This window comes from Opisthorchis viverrini, assembly GCF_000715545.1.
Source record: "Opisthorchis viverrini unplaced genomic scaffold opera_v5_78, whole genome shotgun sequence".
Classification (NCBI taxonomy): Eukaryota; Metazoa; Platyhelminthes; class Trematoda; order Opisthorchiida; family Opisthorchiidae; genus Opisthorchis; species Opisthorchis viverrini.
In genome coordinates, this window is record NW_008751734.1 from 1,608,133 (window position 1) to 1,635,465 (window position 27,333).

General features: G+C 45.6%; 2 protein-coding genes across 2 annotated transcripts in view; one reads left to right on the forward strand and one right to left on the reverse strand.

The window, feature by feature from the left end:
* The window catches only part of T265_04642 (hypothetical protein), a gene marked incomplete at both ends in the record, with an annotated part of 22,443 nt that extends 4,939 nt beyond the window's left edge, over positions 1-17,504 (reverse strand). Inside the window, one exon of the mRNA XM_009169424.1 lies at positions 17,129-17,504. Coding sequence (XP_009167688.1) covers positions 17,129-17,504 — 376 coding nt within the window. The remainder of the gene's footprint in view (positions 1-17,128) is intronic.
* T265_04643 (hypothetical protein) overlaps positions 1-25,488 on the forward strand; it is a gene marked incomplete at both ends in the record, with an annotated part of 48,361 nt that extends 22,873 nt beyond the window's left edge. The window contains 4 exons of the mRNA XM_009169425.1: positions 1,098-1,197; positions 9,383-9,455; positions 14,174-14,312; positions 24,998-25,488. Coding sequence (XP_009167689.1) covers positions 1,098-1,197; positions 9,383-9,455; positions 14,174-14,312; positions 24,998-25,488 — 803 coding nt within the window. The remainder of the gene's footprint in view (positions 1-1,097; positions 1,198-9,382; positions 9,456-14,173; positions 14,313-24,997) is intronic.
* Positions 25,489-27,333: the final 1,845 nt, after the last annotated feature.

Below are 27,333 nucleotides of genomic sequence, written 5' to 3' on the forward strand. Positions count from 1 at the left end.
AAGGGTTCCGCCTAGAGGACAACAAATCTGATCTTAACTGCGATTGTTTTGATCCAGTGGCATTTGACCGAGAAGTTTAGAGCGATAACGCGTATGTATGACCAGTCAATCGCTGGTACCCGACGGCTGCAGAACCATTTGCGGTACAGCTGAACCAGGCCGCGGATACGAACAACACTGATAGATGTCCGATGACTGCATCTTGCGGGTGAGCGGCTATTTCAAGGCTATATAATGAATTTTGCTGTAGACCACACCGTGTATTGAGTCAAAGGACATCAACTTTCTGCAAATCCCAAGACCCCGTCTTCCTAAGTGGAGTCAAACCATTGTCTAATCGAACCTACAGAAAATCGCTTCCTACGTATTACACTGGGGGAACCATCGTTTGCCGGAGAGAGTACTGTTTTCCATGCTCAATTCAGAGTGGCGTAAATAGAGAGGTGGCCAACCCTTGACTTGACAGAGGAGTATGAAAAAGGTCACGAAACGCTTGGGTGCTGTCGGTAATACACGCCTTCCAGGATGGGGACCGCGTTATCCTCACTGTGCCTGTTTGGAGACACTACAAGATGTGGCTGCCAACCGATGTCAGTGGCGTTCTTGTTGTCAGTTTCTATCCAGATCTCCTGAGTGAATGTCTGGAGGTGTAGGCACCTCGGAATGATTGTGGTAAGCGAGCACCAAATCCCTTCCCCGTCCACCTTTACTCTTTTCTTTACAATAATTCTTTCAAATAAATCATGGTTGTACGGCAGTGAAGCATCGGTGTTGAACACTGATGTCATGCTGTCGATGATGATGACACTCAGGGACATAGTCGTGATTATGACTCAGAATCTCCGAAAGTTCTTAAACTCATTAGTGAGTTAGATTTTGTTCGCATCTGCAGCTTCCCTTCCGTATTCGTCTCAACCTGTGGCACTTGTCACTGATGTCATGCTGTCGATGACGATGACCCTCAGGGACATAGTCGTGATTATGACTCCGAATCTCTGAAAGTTCTTAAACTCATTATTGAGTTGGATTTTGTTCGCGTCTGCAGCTTCTCTTCCCTATTTGTCTCAACCTGTGGCACTTCCCTCTCCCATTTTCAGGCCTCCTCTGTCTCTATGCAGTTATCCTGGTGATCGTGTGCCGTGCGATGTTGTCTGCAGACATACACAAAGATGTGGAAGAAACCGATCCCGCCACTGTGTGAGTCCTGTATTCCGATAGATACCTTTTTGGATTGTTTACTGGCTCTTTGTGTTACGCACGCCACACTTTTTCGTCCCCTCAATCCGTCGTTGACAGGCGACATGCCAGAATGTCGAAATACCGGTGCACAGGAAGAAGGCCTTCGCTGCGGTGTTATTTATTAGAAAACACCAACTGAACAGTTAAAAACTATTGGATAGGAATACAAAACTCTCATATGCATCTTGTTTTTGTAAACTGAATATCCGTCTTCTTCTTCCACGCGTCTTCCTGAACTTTCCTGGATATTCATTGACTACCACTCAAACGGATGCTACAAAGCAATTCCCCAATTCCGTAATAAATCCCACTTTCTAGTGGACGCAGAGCGGATTTACGAGAAAACCACATACTACTCGCATGCCTAATCAGTAGCATCCACCGTTACACCGGTAGTTTCAAACAGTCGAATCGTTCACCAGGCATGACGTCTGGTTTGTTAACCTTTCATGACAGCTCAGGGCGACGTCCTCTGTCGTCTGCGTTTTTCTGCATGATTTCGCTTAGTTTCTGATGATAGAACAAAAGAATGAAACCACAAAAGGGCAACCAAATGCAAGAAAAACAACAATGCACTGTAAATCAAAGACGGATCAGTGGGAGCACGAGGAAACCAACTTTTAATTAAGTCATCAAATCAGATTTATCGAATATCTTGCAAAAACCATAGACTCGTGCAAGAGTGGATGGAATAAAGGTATTGTAACTCACAACAGTAAGAAAGTAAGTAAGTTGCGAAGTGACCTCACTTCGACAGGTGGGAATTCACGAGATGAGCGCGTCCAACAATAGCCCAAAGAAGTGTGTTGCCTCTAGGTCGGATCTGCTCGTCCTCTGTCTACAGTATCGTGCTTCTTCGCACGGGCGCCTCGTGGCACTCTGTCCATGGGGACGTGCACTAAGAGAAAACGGTCCCTTCCGCCTTGCGAGACAGTCTTGATATTTCTACTTAATTCCTATTTATGGGAACTAACTCGCCATACCGATACAAGAGACTCTCTACTTCTAAGAATGGCGAATTTGTCTGCCAGAGAGGGAAATCACAGTGCTTTTTACAAATCGAATGTCACAAAAGACGACCGACGCTATCATCCAGCTCTTGTCGGGACGAATCGGTCTAGCTTGATAAACAGTACAACAATGCAGCAATGTCGAACACACACAATACAGTTATAATGTGTGCTCGAGCGATGTTAGCCGGGCAATAGGATAACGCAACACGCTATGCCCGTTTCGTTACAATATTCCCATTGTCTTTCTTTTTGGTTACTATTTGAGTCTGGTTAGCCGGCGTGAAAGTTGCTTTTTCGCTGAAAATGATAGACTCGAATGGTAATCACGTGAGCACATCTCGCTGGTACACCAGTATTTCTCGATTTCATGGGTCCAAGATTATTGTTTTTTGGCGTGAACTGCAGTTGGCCGGACCAATCTCATCACACTCCCTATCGTCTGGCATTGGAAACACCAAAAACCACGGAACTTTTCGCTAAACAGGTACGAAAGACGTAGGGGATGGTGCTCATTTGTTTCCCTATCCAACGAGAATGCATCCACATCTAGAGGGGATTCTGTTACCTTTGCAAGGAAGATTTCAGGTTAAAAGACACAGTCGAACTGAGACGCTGGTGTTTTGCAATGGAATGTTCGGGAACCAAAACAAAGACAATCCGACCCTGGTTTAGATGATAATAGCACATATTTACAACTGCGAAACTAAAATACACTGCTAGTACGTACTACTGTCTCCCGTTAGTTTCTTCTTTGGATACAGCTGGCCACTAATGAGCAGTTTGTTAGTATGTCACCGCATTTTCAAAAGGGTAGTTTACGTGAAGCGTACCTATCGCTTTACGCTCTGGATATCTCAAAGGTTAAGGCTCGAACTCACTGACTGGATGGTTCGCGGTTCGAACTCGACCTCTGCATTTCGATTTGTTCCGTCTAGGCTTGGGCAACGTGGCAATTTCTCAACCATCATGATTCCTTCGGATGGCGCGGCAGCCAAGTACCGAACGATTACCTTACTTTTTTATCTGCCGTCAACTTTATTGTGCTTGGTCGAATTGTCTAAATATGATCTGCTAAAACGAACATTCACACGAGTTGGGTGGCATCCATCGGGGCCTCAGTATCGCGATTCCGGCCGGATCTTTATGTTGCCCACTCGTAATCATTTTCGTGCTGAACAGTCCTTCCACCCAAGGCCGTTTCATACAACAATTCGCTCAATCCAGTCATGTGGATACATGACGCCGCAGGTCTTATGTTACTCAATCCCCCGTAGTGCGACTACCTCTCTGGTACGACCGAATTCGCCTGGATCATTGTATTGTGCTATGGGATCTTAACTCTGGAACTGCTTACAATTGCTCTTCCCCTAAATCATCTTTCACTCCCATTTCATTTGTTCTTCAAAGGACCCCTGAAGTCGAAGCTTTTTCATTAGCCTACCCCCTTCAGACCCAACGCACAGCACTAAAATTGCATCGGTAAACGTCGATACCTAGCACTAAAATCCAAGTTTGACCTCACCCTTAGTTTGCCTTACCCTGTTAATGATTTGTTCGGACCGCAACCATGGTACATTTGTGACATACAGAGCAGTTCTATGAGATTCGCCAGCTAGCTCCGAGTAACGGCTTAGGGCTGACATCATTCGGACCCCTTAGTTTTGAGTTCAACTCACTGACGCATCACGGTAGATCCAGGTCAAATACTAAACTCCCAACTGAGCATTCGTCATCCTGTATGCCCGTTTTCAGACCTTCTGGTCTACTCATTCATCTAAATGTAATATTCGTCTCCGTATTTCCAAATAGACTTCGGTTTATTTTGAAGCCATTTGCATTGGTTCAGGCCTACCATTTTACAGGCTTACCTCACCCGTCGGATAGCCACCATATATTCTAAAGGAACCGCGCACGAAAGAGAACTTTTGGTTTCGTGGCACTCCAGTTGTTAACCTAAACGAGATCGTCAAATGAAACACTAGAATCAGCTACTGTTTCCTCCATATGTTGAACTCCAAAGCTTTACCATCGCACGTTAGAAAGCCGCGAGTACCCTCATGCGCAAATAAGCCAATGACGTGACACCGTGTAATTTGATCGATAAATAACAGCCAATCAGAGAATGTTTCCTCCATATGTTGAACTCCAAAGCTCTACCATCGCACGTTAGAAAGCCGCGAATACCCTCATGCACAAGTAAGCCAATGACGTGACACCGTGTAGTTTGATCGATAAATAACAGCCAATCAAAGAAAGAGTTTTTAAAGATGCATCTTTGGGTGCTACAGGGAATGACTTCCAATCACTGTGGCTAGCTCAGATTGCCCTTTAACCTCGACTGATAACCTCAGTGCCGCAGAACTGCTGGACACGGCGGCTCGGTTCGTGAAGCAACTCTGTTCCAATGTGGTCGTAGGCTGACACAGTCATGTTCGATCGTTCACTGATTGATTAGTACGTTGCGTTGGGTACTTGAATCATGCGACTCACGCAGCAGATTTTCCCGCATTCTTCTCCTCAATTTTTGACCGTGGTTCAGGAGACTTGTTTAGCTCCTTCACACAAAAGCCGGATGTAAACAACTCTGTGAGCAGTTAACTGGTTGTCGTTAACTTTTTTCCAGGTGTTGAAAAACCCTCAGACACCAAAGCTGTTAGTCGTGTTAGCAGATCTGATATCTTCATTCGATTTAATTCAATATCTGGTGAATTTAATGCGCCATTTGGGGTCCCAAATCATTCAAGATTCTCTGTAGCTTGTTGTGTGTGAACTCCTTAAGACTTTGGAACTACCGGAATTCAACAGTCAGCTGATGCTCTCTGAAAACGTTCGACCGACTGGCTCACTCGGCAGTTATCTCAATGACTAGGTGTAGACCAGAGATAGTTCTGTGTATATATCTGTCACACACCGCATGCTCTGCTCACATGAAACGACGTAGTCTGTTGGGCAACATGCAACTCAACCACATGCATGCTTTTAGTTACGAACCTGGAACACACCGACTACATCACAGAGCGTCCAAGCCGCAATGGATTGGGCTGTCTGCTATGACACTGATAAACTCTGTTGCATAAACTTCGACCGAATCATCATGTTTCCTTCCAGACTTTTCCAAGCCCCGTTTGTTTTCCAGTGTTCTGGCTGGATCACTCAGTGGATGCAGGAATGATGATATAATAAGCGTTCAGCTGTAACAGCTCTTCGGTGACTAGCTGTCATGCTACTCGAAAGAAGCAGGGGGGCTAGGATATTGTCGGAACACCTAGACAGACTCATTCAATATGCTGGGGTCGGGTTCGAATCCTGGACCTTCCGGTCAGTAAAATCGTGCCCTAACCACTGAGGCATCTCGAGCTCAGTTAAAGTGCAAATGAAGTACGCATGTATACTCTTCAACGTGGCATTGAATCTCGCGCTCTCTTGTGAATGCGATTAGGTTCACGTGAAAACTACAGGTCGGAACCAACTGCTATAACAAAGCAGTTACCCTACAGCCATTCAACCTGCCGTGTTGACCTAGTTCAACGAAAGTAGAAAACAACGGGTCGAAACCGTCGTGCGAAGACACATAGTGCAATGTGCAACGATATTTTGTCCAAATATGCCCAGCTGACAGCTCCTTACAAGGCAAATGACGCTTTCCATTCACTGGCACGCGATCGATGCACCGAACTTCACAGGGCATTTCTGTAAGACTGTTAGTTTGGCTCCTACAAGCTCACCATTTTGGGGGAAATATATTGACTCTCGGGACCTCAACACCTCAACATAGAAGTTTCTAGGAGTCGGTTACGAGATCTTCAAGAAATGCATGGTTGATGACCGATAAGAACGATGAATGTCACCTTGTTGGACCCGCTGCATACTCAGCCAGTTGCATAACACTTGCTAACTGAATCTCCGCCAATTAGTATGGGCTCATTGCACAGTTTTGAGAGCATGTATATCTGATAATTTTATGGGCATACTTGTTTAAGCCACGCGCCTAATGCCGGTATCGGGGGTGGGCGTAACACTGCCACTCTTGTGGCATACGGATATCCAAGTTGCATAACCCCGATACTATGACCCCAGACAAAAGGAAATTGGCTTCGTGCTGTTCAATGATGACCACTTGTCAGCGTTTCTCACGGAAGCGGTAGAGTGGGAATGTCGAGCTTGGCACTTGACTTCCAAACGTTTCGTCCCCAGTCGAGGAGACATCGTCAGTGCTCAGTTGAGTTGGTGCTTCCTCCGCGCCTAGCTGCGTTTATGTAGTCTTTGAAGAGTACCTAATATCCTGTCATGTGATTGGCTAGTTGGTATTGTAGGACCGATCGTGATTTTTGCTGCGTTGTGGTCTGTTTGCCTCTTATTCCATTGGTTTGTTTGATGGCTGTTTTGGGGGTGCTTCAGGTCTGTAGGGTTCTGTGTGGGAACGGCCTAACTCTGTTTGTTGCCAACACATGTATGCTGCTATCAAAATCAATTCTTTGAGTCACAACCTTTCCACAATCAGTGTTGTTTGCTGAACTAACTCAGTCACAAATCTTGTTTGTCCAGGGGTGGGGTGGGGGCTTGATATGACTCACTACTGGAGTGAATAGCAAATACCATACGCAACACACTCGCAATCAGTAAAAATGAACAACCTGTTGGCCAGGTAAGACTCTTGATCGTACAGATGTTCAACTGCATACTAGTCTGAACTGTAGAGTTAAGCAGGGTTTTAACTTTCTTCCGGAAAACTGCCGGTAGATTTGTTAATGGGCTTCTTTTTTCACGGGACAAAATATTATAGAGGCCAGTTGTCTAGGTTTCAAGGTTAGTCGGGTTTTAAGACAGTCAGTGGACCTATCGACAGGATATCTCATTGACAGCAGGCCCAGTTGGTGAGGATCAGACAGATGGGCTTGTGATGCATCTTACACTGATGTGGGTCAGGTTTTAGTTTCCTCATCCTGGTTCATATCACCTGAAGTGAAGATCCCTCTTGAATGTTGTTCACAAGTTTTGGTGATTTGGGTTGGCGGAATGGAGTTACTTGAGATTTCCAGGTTGGTCTTTCTACCTTTGCATGTAAATCACTTTTGTTAGTGGCTCTCCTTGACTGGTACTTGCACACCGTCACGTGTGAACTCGTGTCATTCGAAACTGCTCTCCACACTCACCAGTTCACACTGAGGTTGCTGGCGATTTTCACTGCCTCTGTTATCAGTAACTTTGGTGTGGCTCCCAGTCCCTACCTCAAAACTTCCACAGTTTCAGTCTAATCTGTGTTTTCTGTCTACTAAATATCCCGCCAAGTGTTTGAACAACGAGTGTTATTCGTCTGGCTGGTTTATTCATTCTTCTGTTTCGCTCGCCAGGTGTGATGTGTAATCCCCTAACTGCCTCTACTATGTAGATCTTAGTGCAGTCGCTCCATTCGATTCCCATTTCTTTCAACTGGGCCACCTCTCAGTTCATCACTACTGTGCGCATCGTTTTCTCTTCTGGAACACTACCCTAATGTTGACTGTGCTTAAAACACCCACTCTCAAATGTTCCCGCCGATATGGATTGACAGCCGCGGTACCATACTTCTTAGCTGGTCTTAATACCGAAGCATTCTTGCTTATCACTCAGTTAAACTCGCTAGGTGCGCACTTTGTTGAAGTCTGCTTTTGACTTTTGTTTGAGCTGCTATTCGGTCGAGTCTTTTTGTGCACTGCTGTTTGACCTCACTAAACACTGATGAGATGGACGATGTTAGCGTATACCGCTTAAGTGTGGGGTGACGAACATTTTAAAACGTCATCTATATATCTTAACTTGTGCAATGATTGCGGCGAAACCGAATTCTACGCACTTCACCTGCGTTTGTTCAGTAGTCGCAATTGGGCAGTGAACAATATACTGAATTAAACGTGGGCAGACAGTATAGGTAGGTAGACCGTGGTTCTATGGGAAATTAACAGTAAATCGTGAGGAGAATTAAAGAAAGGCTTACGGCTGGATTGAACCTTGGGTAGTTAGCAACACGGAATGTCACACGAAGGGCAGTGTGCTAGCGGACAAATTAAGCGGGAGAAATGTGTTCAGTTCAAACTGGGACAAATTTTCAACAACAAGCCCAGAAATGAATGTGAACAAATCGTCTATAGAAAAACGCTTGAGGTAGAGTCGACTTTGTATAAAGTAGAACAGTTCAGTCTTGAAACTTGAGCAGTCACCGGAAGGGTGATGAATTAGCCTGAGGAATAGGGAAACAAATAATTACGTCACGTAATTCACAGGGACATTCGTGAAAACCACTGACCTCATCAAGTTTGATCATTGCAAAGGTTTCGTTTGTGTAAAGCGCAAAGACTCTCGCTGAACCGTAGTGTTCGGCCAAAGATTTCAGTTTGGTTTTTGCCAAATCCGGGGAGGTCGAAGATTCCATTCCTAAACTTTTCCCTTTTGATAGCGGCCAAGTGACAAAAAACTCTCAGGCGACACGTAATACTGATTAAATTTGCTGTTAAGGGTACATTTTATTGATTAGTTCAACCAATCCTGCAACCTAGTCACTTTGCCTAACGAAGCTTTCGTAACGCAGAGGAAAAAAGAGAATCATAGCAGTAAATCAGATTATAGTGTTTTTCCAACTACTCCATAACGACTATTTGCGAGGGCTTCAGCCTATTGCAATTCCGAAACTGCGTTTTCAATCTTCCTTTATCATTAGCGGTTAGGTTAGTGTAGAGCACATGGTACACTAAAGACGGTGTCGCACCTCTACTGGAAGTGGCGTCAAACTCAGTACTAATGAGGAATACTTGCTCTCTCTTCGGGCGAGTATAGATCTCTGCTGAAAAGTATGACTTCTGGTGAGGAGTGCCGACGCCAAAAAAACAACTCATTCTTCAAGAGAGGTTTCATTTCCCATGTCTAGTTTTCCTGGGGAATTACTACAGTGCTGTCGGTCATGTTATACTGTACATCTCTTACTTTTTGATTCAATTCAATCCGCTGTCGTATCCGTTTTTTTTACAGTTGCTTCAACCTCTCGAGCATACACTGACGTCTGAGCCGGCATGTTTTCAGACAGGACATCATTTGTCATGCCGATCGCTTTGACTAACGAGCTTCCATCATTTCTCTTTCTTTTCCGCCCAATCTAGAGTGCATACTGTGATTCTGATAGCCATCTGCTGTCTGTTCGGACTGTTTGTACTGGCCATCTTTTCTGATCAAGTGAGTAAGGCGGTGTACCCAGTTTTTCGTTTTTATTTATGAGAATAGGTACAGTAATCGATCTCAGTTGTACCTGTTCAATAAGAGGCCAGCTCCAAGAGGAGCCCGCAAAAGGGGACTGACCTCCCTCCGTTTCAATGTAAAAAACAAACCTTTGTCAAGCGATCGCTTCGTGATGTTCCCATTACTACGAAGAAAGAACGCTTCACTGACTCTGTGTCCCAGTTTTTGAGATGTATTAGTCATCCTCTTCGATTAGAAATCACCAGTTTGAACCCAAACCTCCAAAGACCATATCCCCCGTTTTAGGTAGTATCAACAGCCTCACATTTTGCTAAGGGTGACAACCGACGGACCAATGCACGCTTTCGGTGGCTTTCTATTTTCTCACACGGTGCACTTCTGGCCTTTGTGCATCGACTTCTTCGTCTGTCCAAGTGGATAGCTTTTTACAGTCAACGTATACGTAATTCTCACATGAAGTTGTGATAACTGGAAACCTCTGGTCTTACTTTCGTCGTTAGTACGATCTATGTGCTCATTCCATCTGTCTGTTTAAGTGTTTTTGTAGATAGACTGACCAGGCTCAAACTGCACTGGCGTCCTCTTGTGCCGAAACCCCTCCGTGTGCCACAGTATTTGTCCTCCTGTGAATAACCCTCAAAAGAAGCTTTACTCTGATCGGTCACTTCAGGTGGTCTGGCCACAGGGGAACTGTCGTGCCCTATAGATATTATTGTTCATGAACTGGTCCCAGTATGTTGTTACACGTTTCCCCCTTGTTCGCTCGTTAGTGTTCATTCACTTCGTGGTTATTCTGTACTCTGTATCACACAGCCTGGATCCATGGAGGCACTGCCAAGCCCTATACAAGGTCAACAACAACCTTAGAATCGGAACTAATAACTGTCATAAAACGCTCCACAACTCCGAGTTTCCCCTCCTTAGATTGTAAGTGGTGTGTTCAGTGACTGCATTTCCAGGAGCATGACCTTACAACCTGTGGGCAAAAAGTACATGCCAAAGTTCAGTTTATCCAAAAACGTGAATTTAGTCTTTACTGGAAAGCCTAACAATATCGCACAGCTGTCACATCCTTGCTGAGGACCATTTTCAGTGCATGTCCGTGAGCACACTCGAAACTGGCTAGTAGTGGGAGATTGTAACATCCGACCTCGAGTAGCCGATCAACAGTTTGATCAGAGCTCAAAGTTAGACACTTAAGGGTACAGATCCAGTCCACCGTAATCGACCTCCACACCAATCACAAACGTGAAAAAAATATATACCATGCCAGAATCAATGCTATTTGTAACCGTCACTCTTGAAGTCAATCGTTCTGATCATTTTGTTCCCCGTGTCAGGAAAAGTCAGGTGTTTACTCGTGGCATATAGAACAAACAATTCTGGGTTTCCCATGCGAAGACTTGTGATAGAAAAACATGCATTTGAGCTGAATTCCTTTGGATCCTCACGTGATCAAATCATGCCGGCCTACGACGGAAGATCTCTGAAGGAGAACACGAATCATACATAGTTATTTGCTTCGACACAAATGAACTCTGCAAAACCATCGGTGCAAAACTAAGAAAGAAGGGTTAAAGTTTTGCACAACATGTTGCAAATGGACCGCTACTCGGTAAATCCCGAGTGTACGTGGAGCTCACGAAGCAGGGAGCTTTTTTGAACCAATCATGCCGAAGTGCATAGAGAGCTCAAGCTGGTGACTGGATGGTTTCTGGGGCATTCGTTACGATTAAGATGTGGGTCCCACCAACTGGTGACTCCGGTTATGCATCGTTGTTATCTCCCAGCTGCACAGTGTCTGGTGAGTGCTGGGAAACCCGCTGAGAAAGGCACCTGGAACCTAAACAGCACGAATGCGGAGTTAACCGAAAATCTACAAGCTAGTTGTCATTGTGATCGATTCTACGTGTGCGAAATTCAATTCCTCGTTGGTTAGTGAACACTCTTGCTCCCACTTGGAAAGTTGTAAACACTCCATTGTTTGAAAGAATCTTTGAACTTTGTCTAATGTTGGTCCCTTTTTTTTATTAATGTCCCCTTAAGAGAAGCAGTTGATCAGCTTTGTGAGGGCGGTGTCTCAGTAGATGTGCAGGTGAACTGTCTACTAACAGAGTATTCGTTTTGGTGTTGAGGAAACGGCTTACAGGTAGATTGATGGGCAGCCTCTTTCCCAAACACTGGAAGACATTTTTGGCAATAGAACGGATACAGTTATGTGATATTCTCATTTTTTTCAAAATTTTACCTCTGGTTATGCTTTTGGTTTATTTTTCTGACATCATATCTACCCACGAGGTCGAGTCGAACGTAAGTTTAACCTTCCTCGTTGTTTCCGTGTCTGTAGGCCCAAGTTGAACCTTGCGATCCGCAGTAAATCCGCCTAGAGTGGTCCAGTTTCTCACCAGTCGTATATGAGTGAGGAAACACCGTTTCACCGACCCAGGCGGATACAAATCACAGGCCCCAGCCAGCTAAAGAACAAAGTGCATTCTTGAAACGGACACTGATCACAAACGTCTACTCAGACGGGTTTATGACCCTTCCCATGGTCTCAGACGCGATAAGGACTGTTTTTTAAGCAAGAACTTCCATCGTGTCTACCGCCCAAGGGTAATCACACTGTTAGCAAAGTGAGACCAAACTTTAAGCTGCACGGAATCGCTCGGTTTCAGCCGCTCATTTGAGTTTGTTGTCTGCAATCTGAGGACTTAATTCAAGGGTGTCTCTGGTCATCTTTCCGCACGCGATTCACTTGCCGTTTCAGTGGAACATACGGAGGCAGATAGGACGGGCACCTTTCTCAACAGGTTTCTGGACCCTCAACAGAAAAGGTGCTACAGACGGTACAGCTGGCAGATTACAACCGAGTCACAAATCACGTGACTCATGTGTGAGCCAGGTCATCTAGTCGACCCTTCTCGAATACTGCTGTGCAACAAAAGCACGAAGCTATTATCTACTTCTGTGAAGCACAGCAAGCAGCTTTGTGTGCCTAAGAAGTATTGACTCAGGTCATCCTGGAGCTGACCCACTCCAATTTTTTATCACAAGACTTCATGTGTTCAGTCTATGTCATCATACCTTTTATCTGTAAATGTTGACTGGTTTGCGTCTGCTATAACTATGTCTTCAAATCTGTGGCTTATTGTTTTTGAAGATGGCCTCACTGTTCTAAGTTCTCATTCAGAGATGCCTGTTGCTTAAACCCCGGTTGGTACACGTCCTATTGGCTTAAGCAGTGGGGTAACTGATAAGCCATAATACCTCACCTACTGAGCATCGATCAGCTGAGCCTTAAAGCAGGTGTTGTGTTCGGTTGAAGCACACTGTAATCCAGCGGTCTTTTCGGAGCTTGTTTTGATTCTACATTAGCACCTACTAAGTATATGAATGTGTACGGTTGGTCTTCTACAGTGTTTAATATCGCCAGACTGTCGTGAGTTGGCTGGAGGGCAGAAGAGCTGACAGAACCACGCTCTGGTTCACGCCTCTCACGCTTGTCCCTCAAATGTTGAACTGTCCAAAGTAACACCCTTTCGGTGTCTAGCTTCTATGCCACTCGAAACAGGCGCTAGGACTGCGATACTGTCATGTTCACCAAGCTTAGGCGCGAACCATGGGCCCTTTGATCATTAAGTTCCTCCGTGAACCACCGAGCTATGTCTCGGGTCCAAATTTTAGTCCTGATCTCCTCCACTCTAATGAGGCCCCGTATACCGTTTTAGCACAAAGTTTGCACAAAAGTCTGCGAACCTAAAACTGAATTAGCGATGGGGGGTTGTCGGTGCAAATTTACTATCCATGTTAAGAACGTATTGAAGTGATTTGTAAAGGTTTTGAGACCTGAAAATGGCCTCAAAATCTCTTTCAACGATAGTGTGCCCACGGCTTTGTCATGACCATTTTTAGAATAATTTTCGGTTTTATTGAGCCGTTTGATGAAAGCAATATTGTCATGAGTTCTGGTCTTGCTTTCACGAGTAGAATTTATCCAGTTCCGTTCACAGGAAGTCGAGTTTTGATGGAAACCTTGATTGCGGTTTATCCCTTATCTTGAAGAAAGCTTTCACATGTGAGGAAGTGTACAAAGCTTATCGCTAAGTTAATTCCGTTTACCCATGGCTGTTTTCTGGCCAACCAATAGCACCCAGTTTTCCGTAGGCTGACAGAAGAAACAAGCGGACTCTAGTGGGAATTCGTTGACAAGTTATGCCTACCTTCTGGGGAAGTACAGAAGGTTTTTGGTGCTCCTGAGTGAAAGTTATTTGTCGCAAGATGGTGCGCAAAACACGAGGACGCCGGGCCATTGCACAGAAAATAAAAGGCAGTCCGTTACCACAGTCACAATCAACCAGACAACAAAATACGTCGAATATGTCACCTTTCTAGCCGGAATTCAACACAAACATCGTCCACGGAAACCCTGGGGTTAACATTGGAGTTCCAGTCACGATTGGTATATATCATAATGACTGTTCTCACATCAATTTAAAGTTAGAGAGAATATCCCGAGTAAAATGCACGTCCTATCAAAGAATCAGTCCAGACCGTAGACGGTGGGACCCCGGGCTGTCCTTTTCGGCTGGGAACTCGGAGACAGCATATGGTCTGTTCACTCCGAAAAACCATCAGTTTGACCCATCTCTCATCAAATTCAATATATATATCAATATTATTGCCCTCACACTCAGTACAAGTCGATCGTAGAGGACGAAACAGCGATCGAATCAATTCAGAATCGTACACGCCGTGGTGAAATCGACATGGAAGCCGGTGGATTTCGTCGGCGTCTTTCGAAGCGTGCATTGTTCCAAGAAGTCTTTGGGACCGGTAAGTTCCTCGTGGCATTTATCATTCCTCAATTAAATTGCATCAAAAAGATCACATGATTCGGTGCGCTTGTTGTATCTTTGTCACAACGACTGCACTTGCGCTGTTCATCGTGCAGTTGAGCTTTACCTGCCCCCTACAACACCAATTCTGTTGTGGGTTCAGTTGAATAAACGTGTTTTGCTAAATTAAACTCACTTCGACCGATCATTGACAAATAAATCGTCTGACTGTACGTGCTTGTTCCATTATGCTTGGGACATGATTCTTGCTACTGAACAGTCTTTGATTGTGCCGTGACTGACGGAAGTTTTACTGTCGTAGTTCGGATCGTTCAGCTGTAGCGGTGCCTAGCTGCCATGCCACCCAAAGGAAGCACGAGGTTTAGGATACTGCCAGGTCGCCCAAGCCTAGACAGGGGATGTCGAGTGGCAGAGGTCGGGTTCGAACCACGGACCTTCCGGTCAGTAAATTCGCGCTCTAGCCACTTGAGCCAACTCGCCCCACTGTCATAGTTACGTTACAGCTAGTGTAAAAAGTCGCCGGTTGTAGGTATTTGCGGTTAGGAATATGAACTACTGAAGAGCGAACCTGGAGGCCCATACTTCTTCCGATTCCCGTGGACAAAACAGAATAATTGCACTGGGATAGCAGAGTGTAGACACAAAACGAGTAAAATTGATCGTGGATCTGTGATACGTATGCATCAGTTTCCATAACCGGTTTTTTTTTGGAAATTGACTTGGTTCCAGCTAATCCAGTGCCGTAGATTGGAGATATGTACCAAACTTTGAGTGCTTGGTAAATCCACGCTAAATTGTATGGGTGCTCGTGATGGCTCGGTGGTTGGGGCGCAAACTTACTGACTACTGGAAAGTCCGTGGTTCTAACCCAACCTCTGCACCTCTACGGCAACCAGGCAGTAGCTCAGCTTTCGCGCTTACTTCGGGTGACATGCAGCTTAGCCCCAGAAGGGTGTTACAGCGGAACGATTATTACTTATTATTGATGGGGATAACTCAACTCCAAAGCCCTTCGTCGGCCGTTGTGATCTAGGCTACCTGTAAGGCACAGATCACACGTCAGATGGTCTTGATCACTCTCAGGCAAACCACCTTAAGAACCTTCTTCATTATTTTGTTGTAATGCTTAATACTACCGAGACCGCTAATCTATTTGTAGTGTATTAAATTCTAAACTGAACACACAACTCTCAGTGGTTGAGTACCAAAAAACGCCTACTATAGCACAGTCCAACGCGAGGCTCATTTGTTGTTGTACAGCTATTTTAGCCTGGTAGGTGATCACCAGCAGTACGCATCCTTACGAAGCTCCAGTTGGGAGTTTTCAACCTGCAACCTACCGGTCAGTAGCTTGAAAACTCAACGATTGGACTACGAGAGACTGATCAGCAGTGTAACTGACTCACACTGAGATTTATTGATAGATTCGATTGTTACAACTCGCCTTGCTTGCTGTCAGTTTATTCGGCAACCCGATAGTGACGTTGTGATGAGACAAAGTCGTATTGTAACTGAAGTACCAGAGAGGGGAAAAACTTGTTCCTGTAATCAACCCGCCAGTTTCCCTTAAAATCAACTACCGCTTGTCTAGTAAGTTTCTATTCTTCACATGAAACTCGTTGTTCTCCTTCTAGGTCCAGTCTACCTATGGCTCCTGCCTTGTCACTATCTATTCCAACCGTCAACATCCTCGGACATGCTGATGGCTGACCCTCCTCACACGATAAAAACTGTCAGGATCAGTTTGCAGGAACAACCTACACTTGTGGATCAGCTAAGCGAATCAGATGACTCCTAGCACCACCCATGTGTACACCGGATTTTGTACACAAGCGGCGGCACATCCACACCTGTGTTTTCCGATCTCTCGTCTTTCGCTCGCATTCACAAAGGCAATCTGTTTCCAAACCCACAGATGGTGCCCCTGCGTCTATTTTTACACGACTGCTGGGCTTTTGTGTAGCGTTCTCTCTTTTTTTATACATTCGCCAAATTGTGTATTCGCCTGAGCTGATTTTACTAACCTAAAATCTTCACACGTTGACTCTACGCTCCCACTTTTTTGCTTTCGATAAACGTAACATGTGAGCATGAAAATGTTTGTTCCTTATTCCCGACCTTCGGATCCCTTCAAGTATATGTTACTCAAGTTCGTGCATAATTAAGGGAAAACGTTCGAGTTTTTGCTGTGACATTCATTCTCCCTTACAGTTCAAAATGTCCGTTTGTAAGTTCACTAAGAGAGTGGTCGACACTCAAACATCCGTGAGGCTTTACGAAGCACCAAGATGAACTTCATAACAAAACCTATGTGTACCTCTAGCTTATTCTCGTCCGAATTAGTGGGAAATATTGAGCAAAAGCCACTCGCTCATTAGGTAGGCGCAATCTCCAAACTTTGCTCTCCTCTTGATTGAAAAACAGATTGAGCGTGCGGAATAAATTGCGCATTCGTGTTGATGTTTACGTGAAACTCGAAGGAGTTTCACCACGCAGATTGCCTCAGGATTTGTTTGAGTCGATAGTCAAGCATTTTTTTGTAAACAGTGTGGAAGATGTTTCAGTGCACACAAACATCCTGGACGTGAAGTGTGTATCAAAATAAACGTTCACACCTACGACCTTTCCTTGACTCCAAAATTCATCCTGTCTACTCATCTATCATATATACGATTATTGATGTGAGATGAACAAAACCTCGATTCACAAAATCGTCCGAACGCATTCGGCGTGTGAATTCATTACATTCTAGAGTCAGTGTCACCGTTCTGGAATCGCTGACTGATTACACACCACCACTCAAATGTGCCGCCAAACAACCACTCATACTCTGAAACGATGACTTCCCCATCGGTCTCAAACATTTTCCAATTGATTGATCACTCATACTCCCGTTGTCAGCGCATCCAGGTTCGAGTTGGCTAGTAGGTTGCCCTTGAACGCCATCTTGACACTTGATCGATAGTTGTTTGCTGCACTTCAGAAACCGATTACCCGTACCGTCTACACCACCTCCGCTGTCCAGACGCACTGACAAAAATTTAGGTGATTCTCCAACTGCGGTAGATAGTTCCGCCAGTGTTGGTGCAGTTTTCAGCTCCTGCGCTAGTACTTCCTTGTTTAAATGAATACCCACAAACATCCGCTTCTTTGCCGTTCGTCTGTGCATTTTGTATTTACAGTTTTTGCCAATGCACCCCCAAATGTAGCTCCGATTCAGTGAAAGACATTATCGAGAAATGTCCATTCTCTTATTCAGCTCGGAGAGCTCAGATATAGTCCTGATCACTGGGAATTTCAACAATACTGTAGGTTCTCAGAAAAACGTCACCGCCTGCTCTCAGCCTGGCCACCTCCTAATGTACTGGCCAATCGAAGTCCACGTGGAGGCTTTCTTCTCGGCGGCCCAGTCCATTTTCGCGTGAACCCTTTTAGCTGGATCGAAGATAGCTTCCATCGGTCCCTTAAAAATATCTTTCAAGGCAGTGAAGCATCAGTGCCAACACTGATATTGCTGTCTTTGATGATGATGAACCCTCCCTGCTCGGAATCCACCTTCCTCTGATACAACCCCGGAGGCTACCATCCTCACCTTTGTGACGGCGCCAGGTGAAATGAAGCCCCAGACGTCCTTTTAATGTTTGTCATCAACGAAAAAACATCCGATAACAACTTCAATAGTCTGTTAGCTGGGGAAGGCTTTTTCATATTGCAAAGAGTGTGCACATGCACAGAGGACGCCTTTGTACTCATCAGTTCGATGGTACGATTCAGTGCTCTCGACTGACAGTTGTCCTCCGATGCATGCATGAATTCGTGGTGTGGGTTTTCATGAAATTTTCTGGCTGAATCCAAGGAACTGTTGCAACCAAAAACCTCGTGAACCACTAAATAAGCCAACAAATCAAAGCCTGTCTTAAAAGCGACCTGTTGGACATCAGCGTAAAACGTCGCCTGTGTGGACAGGGTGTGGTGGACCAAGAAATTTTAAGAAATGGAGGCTTGCGCATCACGGAACACACTGAAGATCTTTCAGCTACTCGGTAGGAAAAGAATCCAGGACCTTTTCTTTTAGCGAGCTAATCAAAGGCGATATTAGAAACCATATAGTACGGCCTATAGTCCAGATCGCCGGGCAGATTACTTACAACCGTTTGATTAACTGTCAACGCGTGTCTCACTCCTTCCAACTTGAGGTATCGTCTGTGAATTTGTCTTTTCTCATTCTGTGAACTAATCGTATGCCTCAGTGCCGTGAATTCATCTGTATATCAAGTTGGATGTCCTCCCATCAGCGTTATTGTGTTCTGCTCTAATGAGGTCTTTTAGGTTATAATGGTCGCCTCCATTTGTTCCTCCGAATAGGGATTCCCTTCACCTAGAGTGGGCACATTTCCTCGGTCTCACGAACCCTGTCAAACCCTCCCGGGCGAAACCGAGGAATTTAGACTCTGCTATCACCAAACAAGGGCTACTTGTTAAAATGTTCAGTATAGAAACTGATTTTGATCGGCTATGTTGAACCAGGATCTCTAAAGCCGAAGAACTAGCTGTCTCAGGTACGCAGTCGTGATACTACCCAATAAATTTGACGAATGAAGCTACTGTAAAGTGGATGGTCCTAAGGCTCGTGTGCAATACAGAGTCATGATACATAAGGTCGAGTCTGTGCTCAGCGACAGGCGGTCCAGCTCTTCTAGTTAACGCCACAAACACTTCAGAGCATTTGAAGTTCAAATAGGTCAGTCTTAAGGCTTATATGCTGTCCGAAGTATGTATGTACGACAGTTAACGGCAGTCTGATTCCCATATCATGGAGAGTGGCACAAGAAACTGAGCAGCCCGTGTTTGCTACCCAGTTGAAAACAAACAGTGAATAAAACATAGTCCCTATGAAAATGAATATTCGAATGAAGTCCCATTTGGTTGTCACACGAAATTAGGGAGTCGGATTACCACTCCCAACGGGGACCTCCCTCCAGGGAGGGACCGGTTTGACCGGGTCCCACGACTGGTCCCTATTTGGGAGAACACTGTTTGCTAACAATTGCGAACATGTTTCAGACAGATGAAGCTAATCTGCTGCTACAGCCTTCTGCTACAGAGCGGTACGCGAGACGATGCTCCCAACCATATGAAGGTATATGTTTCCCACCAACGACCGATCATTGAGGAATGCAAATTTCAAGGGACCGAGAATCGCACCTGCAGAAAAACCACTAAGCTCGAAAGACGCAGATGATATGTTATAGTTACCCGACTTTCTTTAGTCTCTAAATAGAATATGCGGACATAATTAGTTTTGGTACATAATAACCAACAGTGCCCCGGTTGGTCCTGGGTATTCAGTTCCCCCGTGTACTTCTGAAACTTCAGAGGAAGCAACCTTGAGTTTGTCGACCTCTATATCGAACTGCAAAGCAGCATAGGCCGCGGTTGTATCAGTAGGCTTACGAAACGCATTATCAAGGTGTCATTAGTGGTCCCAAAAACGAATCTCACTGTACAGGGTAACTGTAAGAGCGTCCGTACTTCACGACCCATCCGACCCGAAACCAATAAACAGCTTCAAACCGTTGATCGTCGATGCCTCCGCAGCATGACAGGATGCAATGTGCAATACCCGAACAAATACTTGGTGATGCATCACAATTATCACCATCATGGACAGTACACCGGTGTTCACCATTGGTGCCCCGCCGCAGTACAGCCACAGTTTGTTTCAAAACTCCGTTGGGACAAAAAGAACAAAAGCGGGTGGTGAAGGGATGTAGCACTAGTCTCCCGTAATCATCCCGCTGTTCCGATACTCCCAGACCCTCCGAAAAGAAACTAACAACAAAACGCCATGGACATCGATTAGCAGCCATATTTTGCAGCGTCCCAACTGTGGGATCACGCGATCCACTCCCTGGAATTCGAGTTGCACCGACAGTACCTAGACTTTCCGTGGCCGTTTTCATATCCCTCTGCAAAGTCAAAAGTCGACCACCACTCTGCTTGCGCCATTCCGAATTGGGCACGGAAAACAGTATGCTTTGGCAATGATTCGGTATGCGCAATACATGACCAGGACGTGTACTACGTTTCCACTCCGAAATTTTGTTGGAGAAAGGTTCGTTAAGGACCGGTATGAAGTGACTACTATCAAACTGAGCTATGAAATCCTGGCGCCCTCTTCGTCACGGTCCATGCAGTTCGAAAGCCCACAGAAAATGGCACATGACCGCTCTCAGTTGTGAGCTTATCGCCACTCCGTGTGACTAGTTTGTGTTGAATCGTGTTTGGTGGGGCTTGCAAGAGCTGTTTGGATCAATATCACTGACAGCGTCTTACACCGATGTGAATCCCAGGTGGTCCGCGATGTAGGCACCGTTCTCTATCTTTTTTCCAAGGCAAATAACCCAGTCCCTATTTTTCCCACTCCACTGGGACATTCTTTCCTCGTGGTCGTATGGCACTTAGGAAGTAGTATTTACTGCTGGTGAAATGTCGATAAATATGACAGATGCCGTCTACAGTTTTACGGCGCGCCAACAATCTTCACTGAGTACAGAACAGCTGCACTGATTACCTCTTCAGCGATGCTAGAGACTAACTTGAATGTTTCTGGTCACAAATTAGTGGATCATCATCTGCACACTGATGATGTCTCTTTTAATGGTGACGAAGTGCAATTCAACTGCCAAGCTCGGCGAACATATCAACAACCAATAAAACACACCCCGGCTACCAATATTTCGATATAATTCCGGCAGCCGAACTGTACTTCAATACAGCTGAAGTTCTGAAAATATCCAAAAATTTATAAGTAATAAGCTGATCAGTCGGAAATGGTAATGAAGGGATCCCAATGAGATTGGCAGACGAGTGTAAGCGCAGTTGGTGGCAGTGTGAATTCGACAAGTGAACAGCGCGCGAGACGGATTTTTCTACATCCGCCCCATTAGGCGGAACCATCCGGTGGACTGTTTATGGAACTCACGAAATCAAGTTTTTCCTCAGGATTTATACATCTAAGCCCGATACCTGCTATATAGTGGGAGTTTGCCATCTTAGATCGAAGTTATTGCGTAAGATCAGTACCGAAGTCCTAGAGTGCCTCTGTAGACTCTATGGAGAAAACTCCAGGGAAGTAGACGAAATCAAACAAGGCCATCGTAATGATTCTATTCGGCAGCTAGAGAAGCCCTCCTGAGTGGAAGCCGCGAAGATGGCCCGCCCCAAACTCTCATGGAATCTAGTGATATGTCTGTCGTTATCTAACCCCATGCGACCGTGTCACAGTATGTGTCTGGTATTGAACGGCTGGTTCGACAGGCCGTCTGCGAAAGTTGGGTAAACAGCCGTGATTACCTTCTCACAAGGCTGTCAAGCCTACTCATTTGTGCCTGTAGACATCTAAAGACTGACAGAACATAACCACAGTATGTCACGTGAGTAATTCCCTCAACAGATCATACACTTTCATTTGTTACACAAGTCTAACTCCAAGACCATCCAATTGTTGTAAGAAATGAACGGGCGATTATCATGCTCATAAATGGTGTACCGTTTTTCGCAGTAGATCAACAAAAGCGGGTAGGTACAGATGTGAATTTCAGCTGCCTGAACAATGCTCAAAATGCAAATGAATAGTGATGATCAATACAATATGAGGCTGCAGAAGTAATCGATCAAGGTCACCAGTTAATCCCTGGATGGTTGACAGCTGTTTTCTGGGACTCTGTGGTGCATTGAGGGAGAGGTGAACATCGTGCTACGAACCAAATGCGTTTGGTATTGCAGATGAATGTCATCAGGAAGATTTCTCTTTAGCTGGGGATGATACCTGAGCATCGCTGATCTTTGCGCCAAAGAGTGAGCGTGACAAGTTCCAACAATATCGCAGCACATAATAAGCGGTCACAAAGAATGTGAATATGACCCACAAAATAAGTAACCAGGCGAACCAAGTGAGCTCAACATAGACAGCCATCAATCATGTGAGGTCTCAGGTGATTGGTGATGTGGCACTGTGAGGGATAACTGCAGGCTTCCAATTCTGTCAGACGTAAGAGAGCTGGATAGAAAAAAAATAAGCCAACCATTTATCATCAGAATGAATCAAACTACATCGCATTTTGCTTAAGGATAACTCTTGCTATTTGATGGCACTTAGAGTTCCTATCCGAAGAGTGGAATTGCTAAATAATAATATAATAATAATATAATCGTTCAGCTGTAACAACCTTCCGGTGCATAGCTGCCATGCCACTCGGAGGAAGCACGAGGGCTGGGATACTGTCAGGTCGCCCAGGTCTAGACAAGGGGTCGAGTGGCAGAGGTCGGGTTCGAACCACAGACCTTCCGGTCAGTAAATCCGCGCCCTAACCACTTGGGTCATTCCGCTACAAGAATGGAGTAGAATTGCTACAAGAATAAGTCGAATACATTGTTTTCACATTCGCCTGTCGAAGACAGATTTTTCACAAAAAAGGCAGCTTGAATTGTTCGCTCATGGACAGCCCACAAGAGGCACGATTAGGAACCCTAAGAGATGCGAAACTCCGTGGCGCTTAAGCATCAAAGCTATCACTTTCATTTAGTAGCTACTCCGTCTCATGAACCAAATCATTATGCCATCACCATGCTCGGCTACATCGCTAACGCTCGCATTTAGCGGGGAAAGGAACTTTGGCAGTTGGAACCAACGTGCCCTTGGGATATAGTTAATAGCTAATAATTTGCACTGGGCTATCAGAAGCTCGGCAATACCGTACAACTCGATAAACTGTCAGAAATCAGGAGGTTAAGTACCTCCGAGGATCGAGAAGTTAATTGGGCCCAGATAGCTAGGGATTTGTTTGGAGAGAGAAGTTGTGAGAATGTGCGGAAACTGTTCGGGCTGATACTCTGCCCCGACCTTAAGCTGCAACCTTGACTTGGTGGTCAAGCTTGAGCGCTGCAATGATCCCGCGAGCTACACTGGCTAGAACTTCGTTTCACAAGGTACAACCATGCAAGGAAGACCAAATGGGAACAGTCAGGACAAGAGCAGCGAGACCCCGTGCTACGAGTAATTGTGCTACGAGGCGGCTTGGGGTTAAAGTCCTACTGTGATAGAAGTGTGAAGTCAGTAGGGTGTTTCCCCCAGGCGACCAGTATGTTCCTATTTATGGAAGCAGCGCTGCTGCGTTCCCCCAAGTAAGGACGGGTTAGAGGTCGGTCCCAAAAACTGCACACTACGATCGTCCAACGGTTGACCGTGACCGCTGGCGCATTATACAATATGGTCGAAAGACTATTAAAACCAAAGTGTCCGGTGCTGCTCAAAAGGCCTTGGGCGGCCTCATCAGGAATGAGATTAGGCCAACCCCCTGCAGCCGAGCAGGTCAGACTGTTGAGTCACTAGTGCTTCAGGCAGGGTATCCTAACAAAAACCTACATTCGAGAAATACACTCATTTGCAAATCAATTTGGTTTTCACGAGAGACTCAACTGAATCTCTCGTTCAGTATATTCTACAACTGGATGTGCTGCATACGGGCCGCCTCATGTTTCAGTTGGCAGCACGATATTCGAGATATCGCAGTATATTTTCATAAAGGAAACTACTCACAAGGTTGCTGAAAACTCTTCGACAGCCCACGACCGGTTTCGCCCTTCTTGGGGCTCACCAGGTAGGCGCAGTCGCCGAGTTTCCGTCATACGTTCGTTCTACTTGAACCCAAGTTGGACTGTTTTCGAGAACTACACTCATTTGTAAATCAATTTGGTTTTCACGATTACTAATTTTTGTCTCTCTGTGATGCGACTAACACCAGCGTTGAAACTGACTACGTGTATTTGCACAACATGATCACATTTGATCGTTAGAAGGGCGAAACCGGTCATGGACCGTCGAAGAGTTTCCAGCAACCTTGCGAGTAGTTTCCTTTATGAAAACCCTACATTTTCCCACCGCCTCGTGAGTCAGGATTTTGAGTCAGAGGCTCAAGGTGGGGTACCTGAACCAAATCCCCTTCCTCGGCCTGGGCAACCGGGAAGTACCATTTGCCCGAGCAGTTCGGTGTCCACCAATGTCCCTCCCCAACCCCTTCCCACCGCACAAGCAAACGTCGCTGGATCATTTGACTCTCAGTTATCTGCCCGAAGGGTCTTACGCTCCTCGCTGTCTATGATAAACAAAATAACACCCTTATTTTCCATATGAGATCTTTTAACGTCCGTACTCTGTCAACCTGGCAAACAAGCAATGCTTTCTGAGACCTTATACGCCCTTAAAATTGATACATGCTGTGTCTCCAAAACACGCATACTATACCCGAGCGTTGTTATGCACCTCAGGACGCCAAGGATAAACTCAGCTCTTCCACATTTCTCCCTTCGTGTGTCCAGTGACCTAGAAGCGATGACTCGTGGAATATATGGCGTAGGAGTTGTACTCGGTCCCGGAATTGAAAGCGCTTTGCTGGATTGCATCCCAGTGAACAGTCGTCTTTGCGCCATCCAGTTATCCAGTTCAATCAAGCTCGATGCTTGTCGGCCTAAAAAGAGGCGCCTGTTTGTAATGTCGGCTTATGCCCCAACAGGCTGCAGTTCTGATGCAGAGAATACTTTCTATCGAGAGCTATCCGAACTCATTCCTCAAGCAAAATGCAGACATTTTTATCCTTGCAGGCGATTCGAGTGCTCAAATAGGTCATCTGAGCTCCTTGATATCACATTTGGGGGGTCAATGCAGAGTTGATGCTCGCCGCACAGACAACGGAGATGGACTCCTTAAGTTGTACGCTGATCATGAACTGCTTCGGGAGAGTAAGAACTTTCAACATAAACGTTCGCACCGCGTAACCTGGCGGCTACCAACTGCAAATCAACCGTGGACCCAGTTGGACCAGGTGGTCATCAGCCACCGGTGGAGAGCCACAATCCAAGACTGTCATTCCTTCTGGGGCACACCACTTGATTCCGATTACGCCATGGTGCGTGCACGCCTGAGAGTTTGTTTCCCTTCAGGACCTTGCAAGTCAGCGAGAAGCATGCCAATCCACTGTCTTCGAAGAATTGCCACAGCTAAACAATATACATCTGAGCTAGCCCGACAACTCTCCACAGTAAAACAATACTGTGGTGGCAGTGAGCATGTGGATGAAGCGCGTACAATATGACAGGAGTTATGTTAGCGGCGTTCAGTACTGTCTGTCTGACTTCTCCAATTCGACCACAAGACCAATATATGTCGTCGAGGTCGTTATCCATGCCAAGAAAGCCAATACCAGAAGGTAACGAGTACAAGCAAATCCCTTAAACGCCAAATAGTGAAGAGTCTAAGGAAAGACCGAGAGCTCTGGTGGAGATCGAAAGCTCGGGAGATAGAGAGGGCTTTTGTTACGGGAAACAGCCGTGCCCTTTAACAACTGATCATCATCATCGACAGCATGACATCAGTGTTCAACACCGATGCTTCACTGCCGTAGTATCAACTGATACGATTGACTGGCCCTAGGAAAGCAACGGTCAGTGAAACGATAGATGAAAAAGGTGGCTCATTAATTCACTCGCAAAAACGTCAACTGAAAATATGAGCCGAACACTTGGAAGAGCAGTTCAGCTGGCCTCCTGCAACAGCCTGTGGAGATGATGTATACGGGCGAATGGTATGTAAATCTTGATCGCGCGACGGAAGAACTAAGGTACGAAATATTTCAACCGAAACGTAAGAGGGCACCAGGACCGGATTGTCTGTATCCAGTCCTCTTCAAAGAAGCGGTGACCCATTTGACAAAGCTTATTGATATTATATGGAAGGAAGACAAGATGCCTACAGAATGGGACATGTCGACAGTTATCTCTACCTTCAAAAAGGGCACGCGGACGCCGTGTGAAAAGACAGAGGCATCAGCCTGCTAACTGTGGCTCTCTGGCCTTATCCTTCGAAGGTTGACTGAACACAGGGAGAGATAGATCCGTGAAAACCAATCTGGGTTCCGTCCTGAAAGAGGTTGCATCGATCATATCTTCACCCTCCAACAGATTCTACAACAGCGACACTGCTCCAAGAAGCCAACAATGGTTGCATTTTTTATCTGAAAGCGGCCTTTGACTCTGTGGACCGTCAGACACTATGGCAGTGGCTATAGAGCCAAGGTGTCCCTCATAAAATTTTGATCCTCTTTAAGGGGCTGTAAGCCAATTTCCGCGGCCGTGTGAAGGTCTGCAGGAAGCTGTCATCTGAGTGCACCACATCAAGTAGTGTCAGACGGGGCTGTCCTCTTTCACTTTTCCTCTTCAACTTCGTCACTGATACGATCATGGAAGACTCATCACCACCCTCTAATGCCTGTGGGCGCGAAGTCCTCCCTCTCACAGATATCAAATATGCAGACGACATAGCTCTTCTTAGACGTAATTCCGTGGTAATGCAAACAATATTAAGTAATCTAAATAATTCCGCCTTACTGTTTGGCATGCGCTTCACATCTGCAAAGTGTAAAGTGTTACTGCAAGACTGGGTGGGTTCGAACCATAGCCTCACGCTTGCGGATGAACCGATTGAGGTAGCAGAAAAATTTGTTTACCTGGGCAGTTGTATTAGTCTCAGTGGTCTCGCGAAAAGTAATATTTCCATCCGGATTGGAAAGGCCAGAGTAGATTTTGTGAACCTGAGTCATCTGTGGTGTAGGCGTGACATCAGCTTCTCTGTCACCACAATGCTGTGGTGCGCTCCATATTACTAAATAATCAGAAAACTGGCCGCTGCGCGCCGAGAACGTCAGACTTTCAGTATTTGACCATCGATGTCTTCGGAGCATTACCCGAATCTGATGGGAACAGTTGATCAGCAAATGTTGAAATACGTCGAATGGTATCGAAAGAATCATTTCAACCACGATAGATGAACTGATCACACCGCATAGGTTGCGCTGGCTTGGCCATGAGCTGCGTATGTCGGTCGACCGACTTCCGCGAAGGGCTCTTTTCGCACAAACACGTGAAGGGTGGAAACAAGCCAG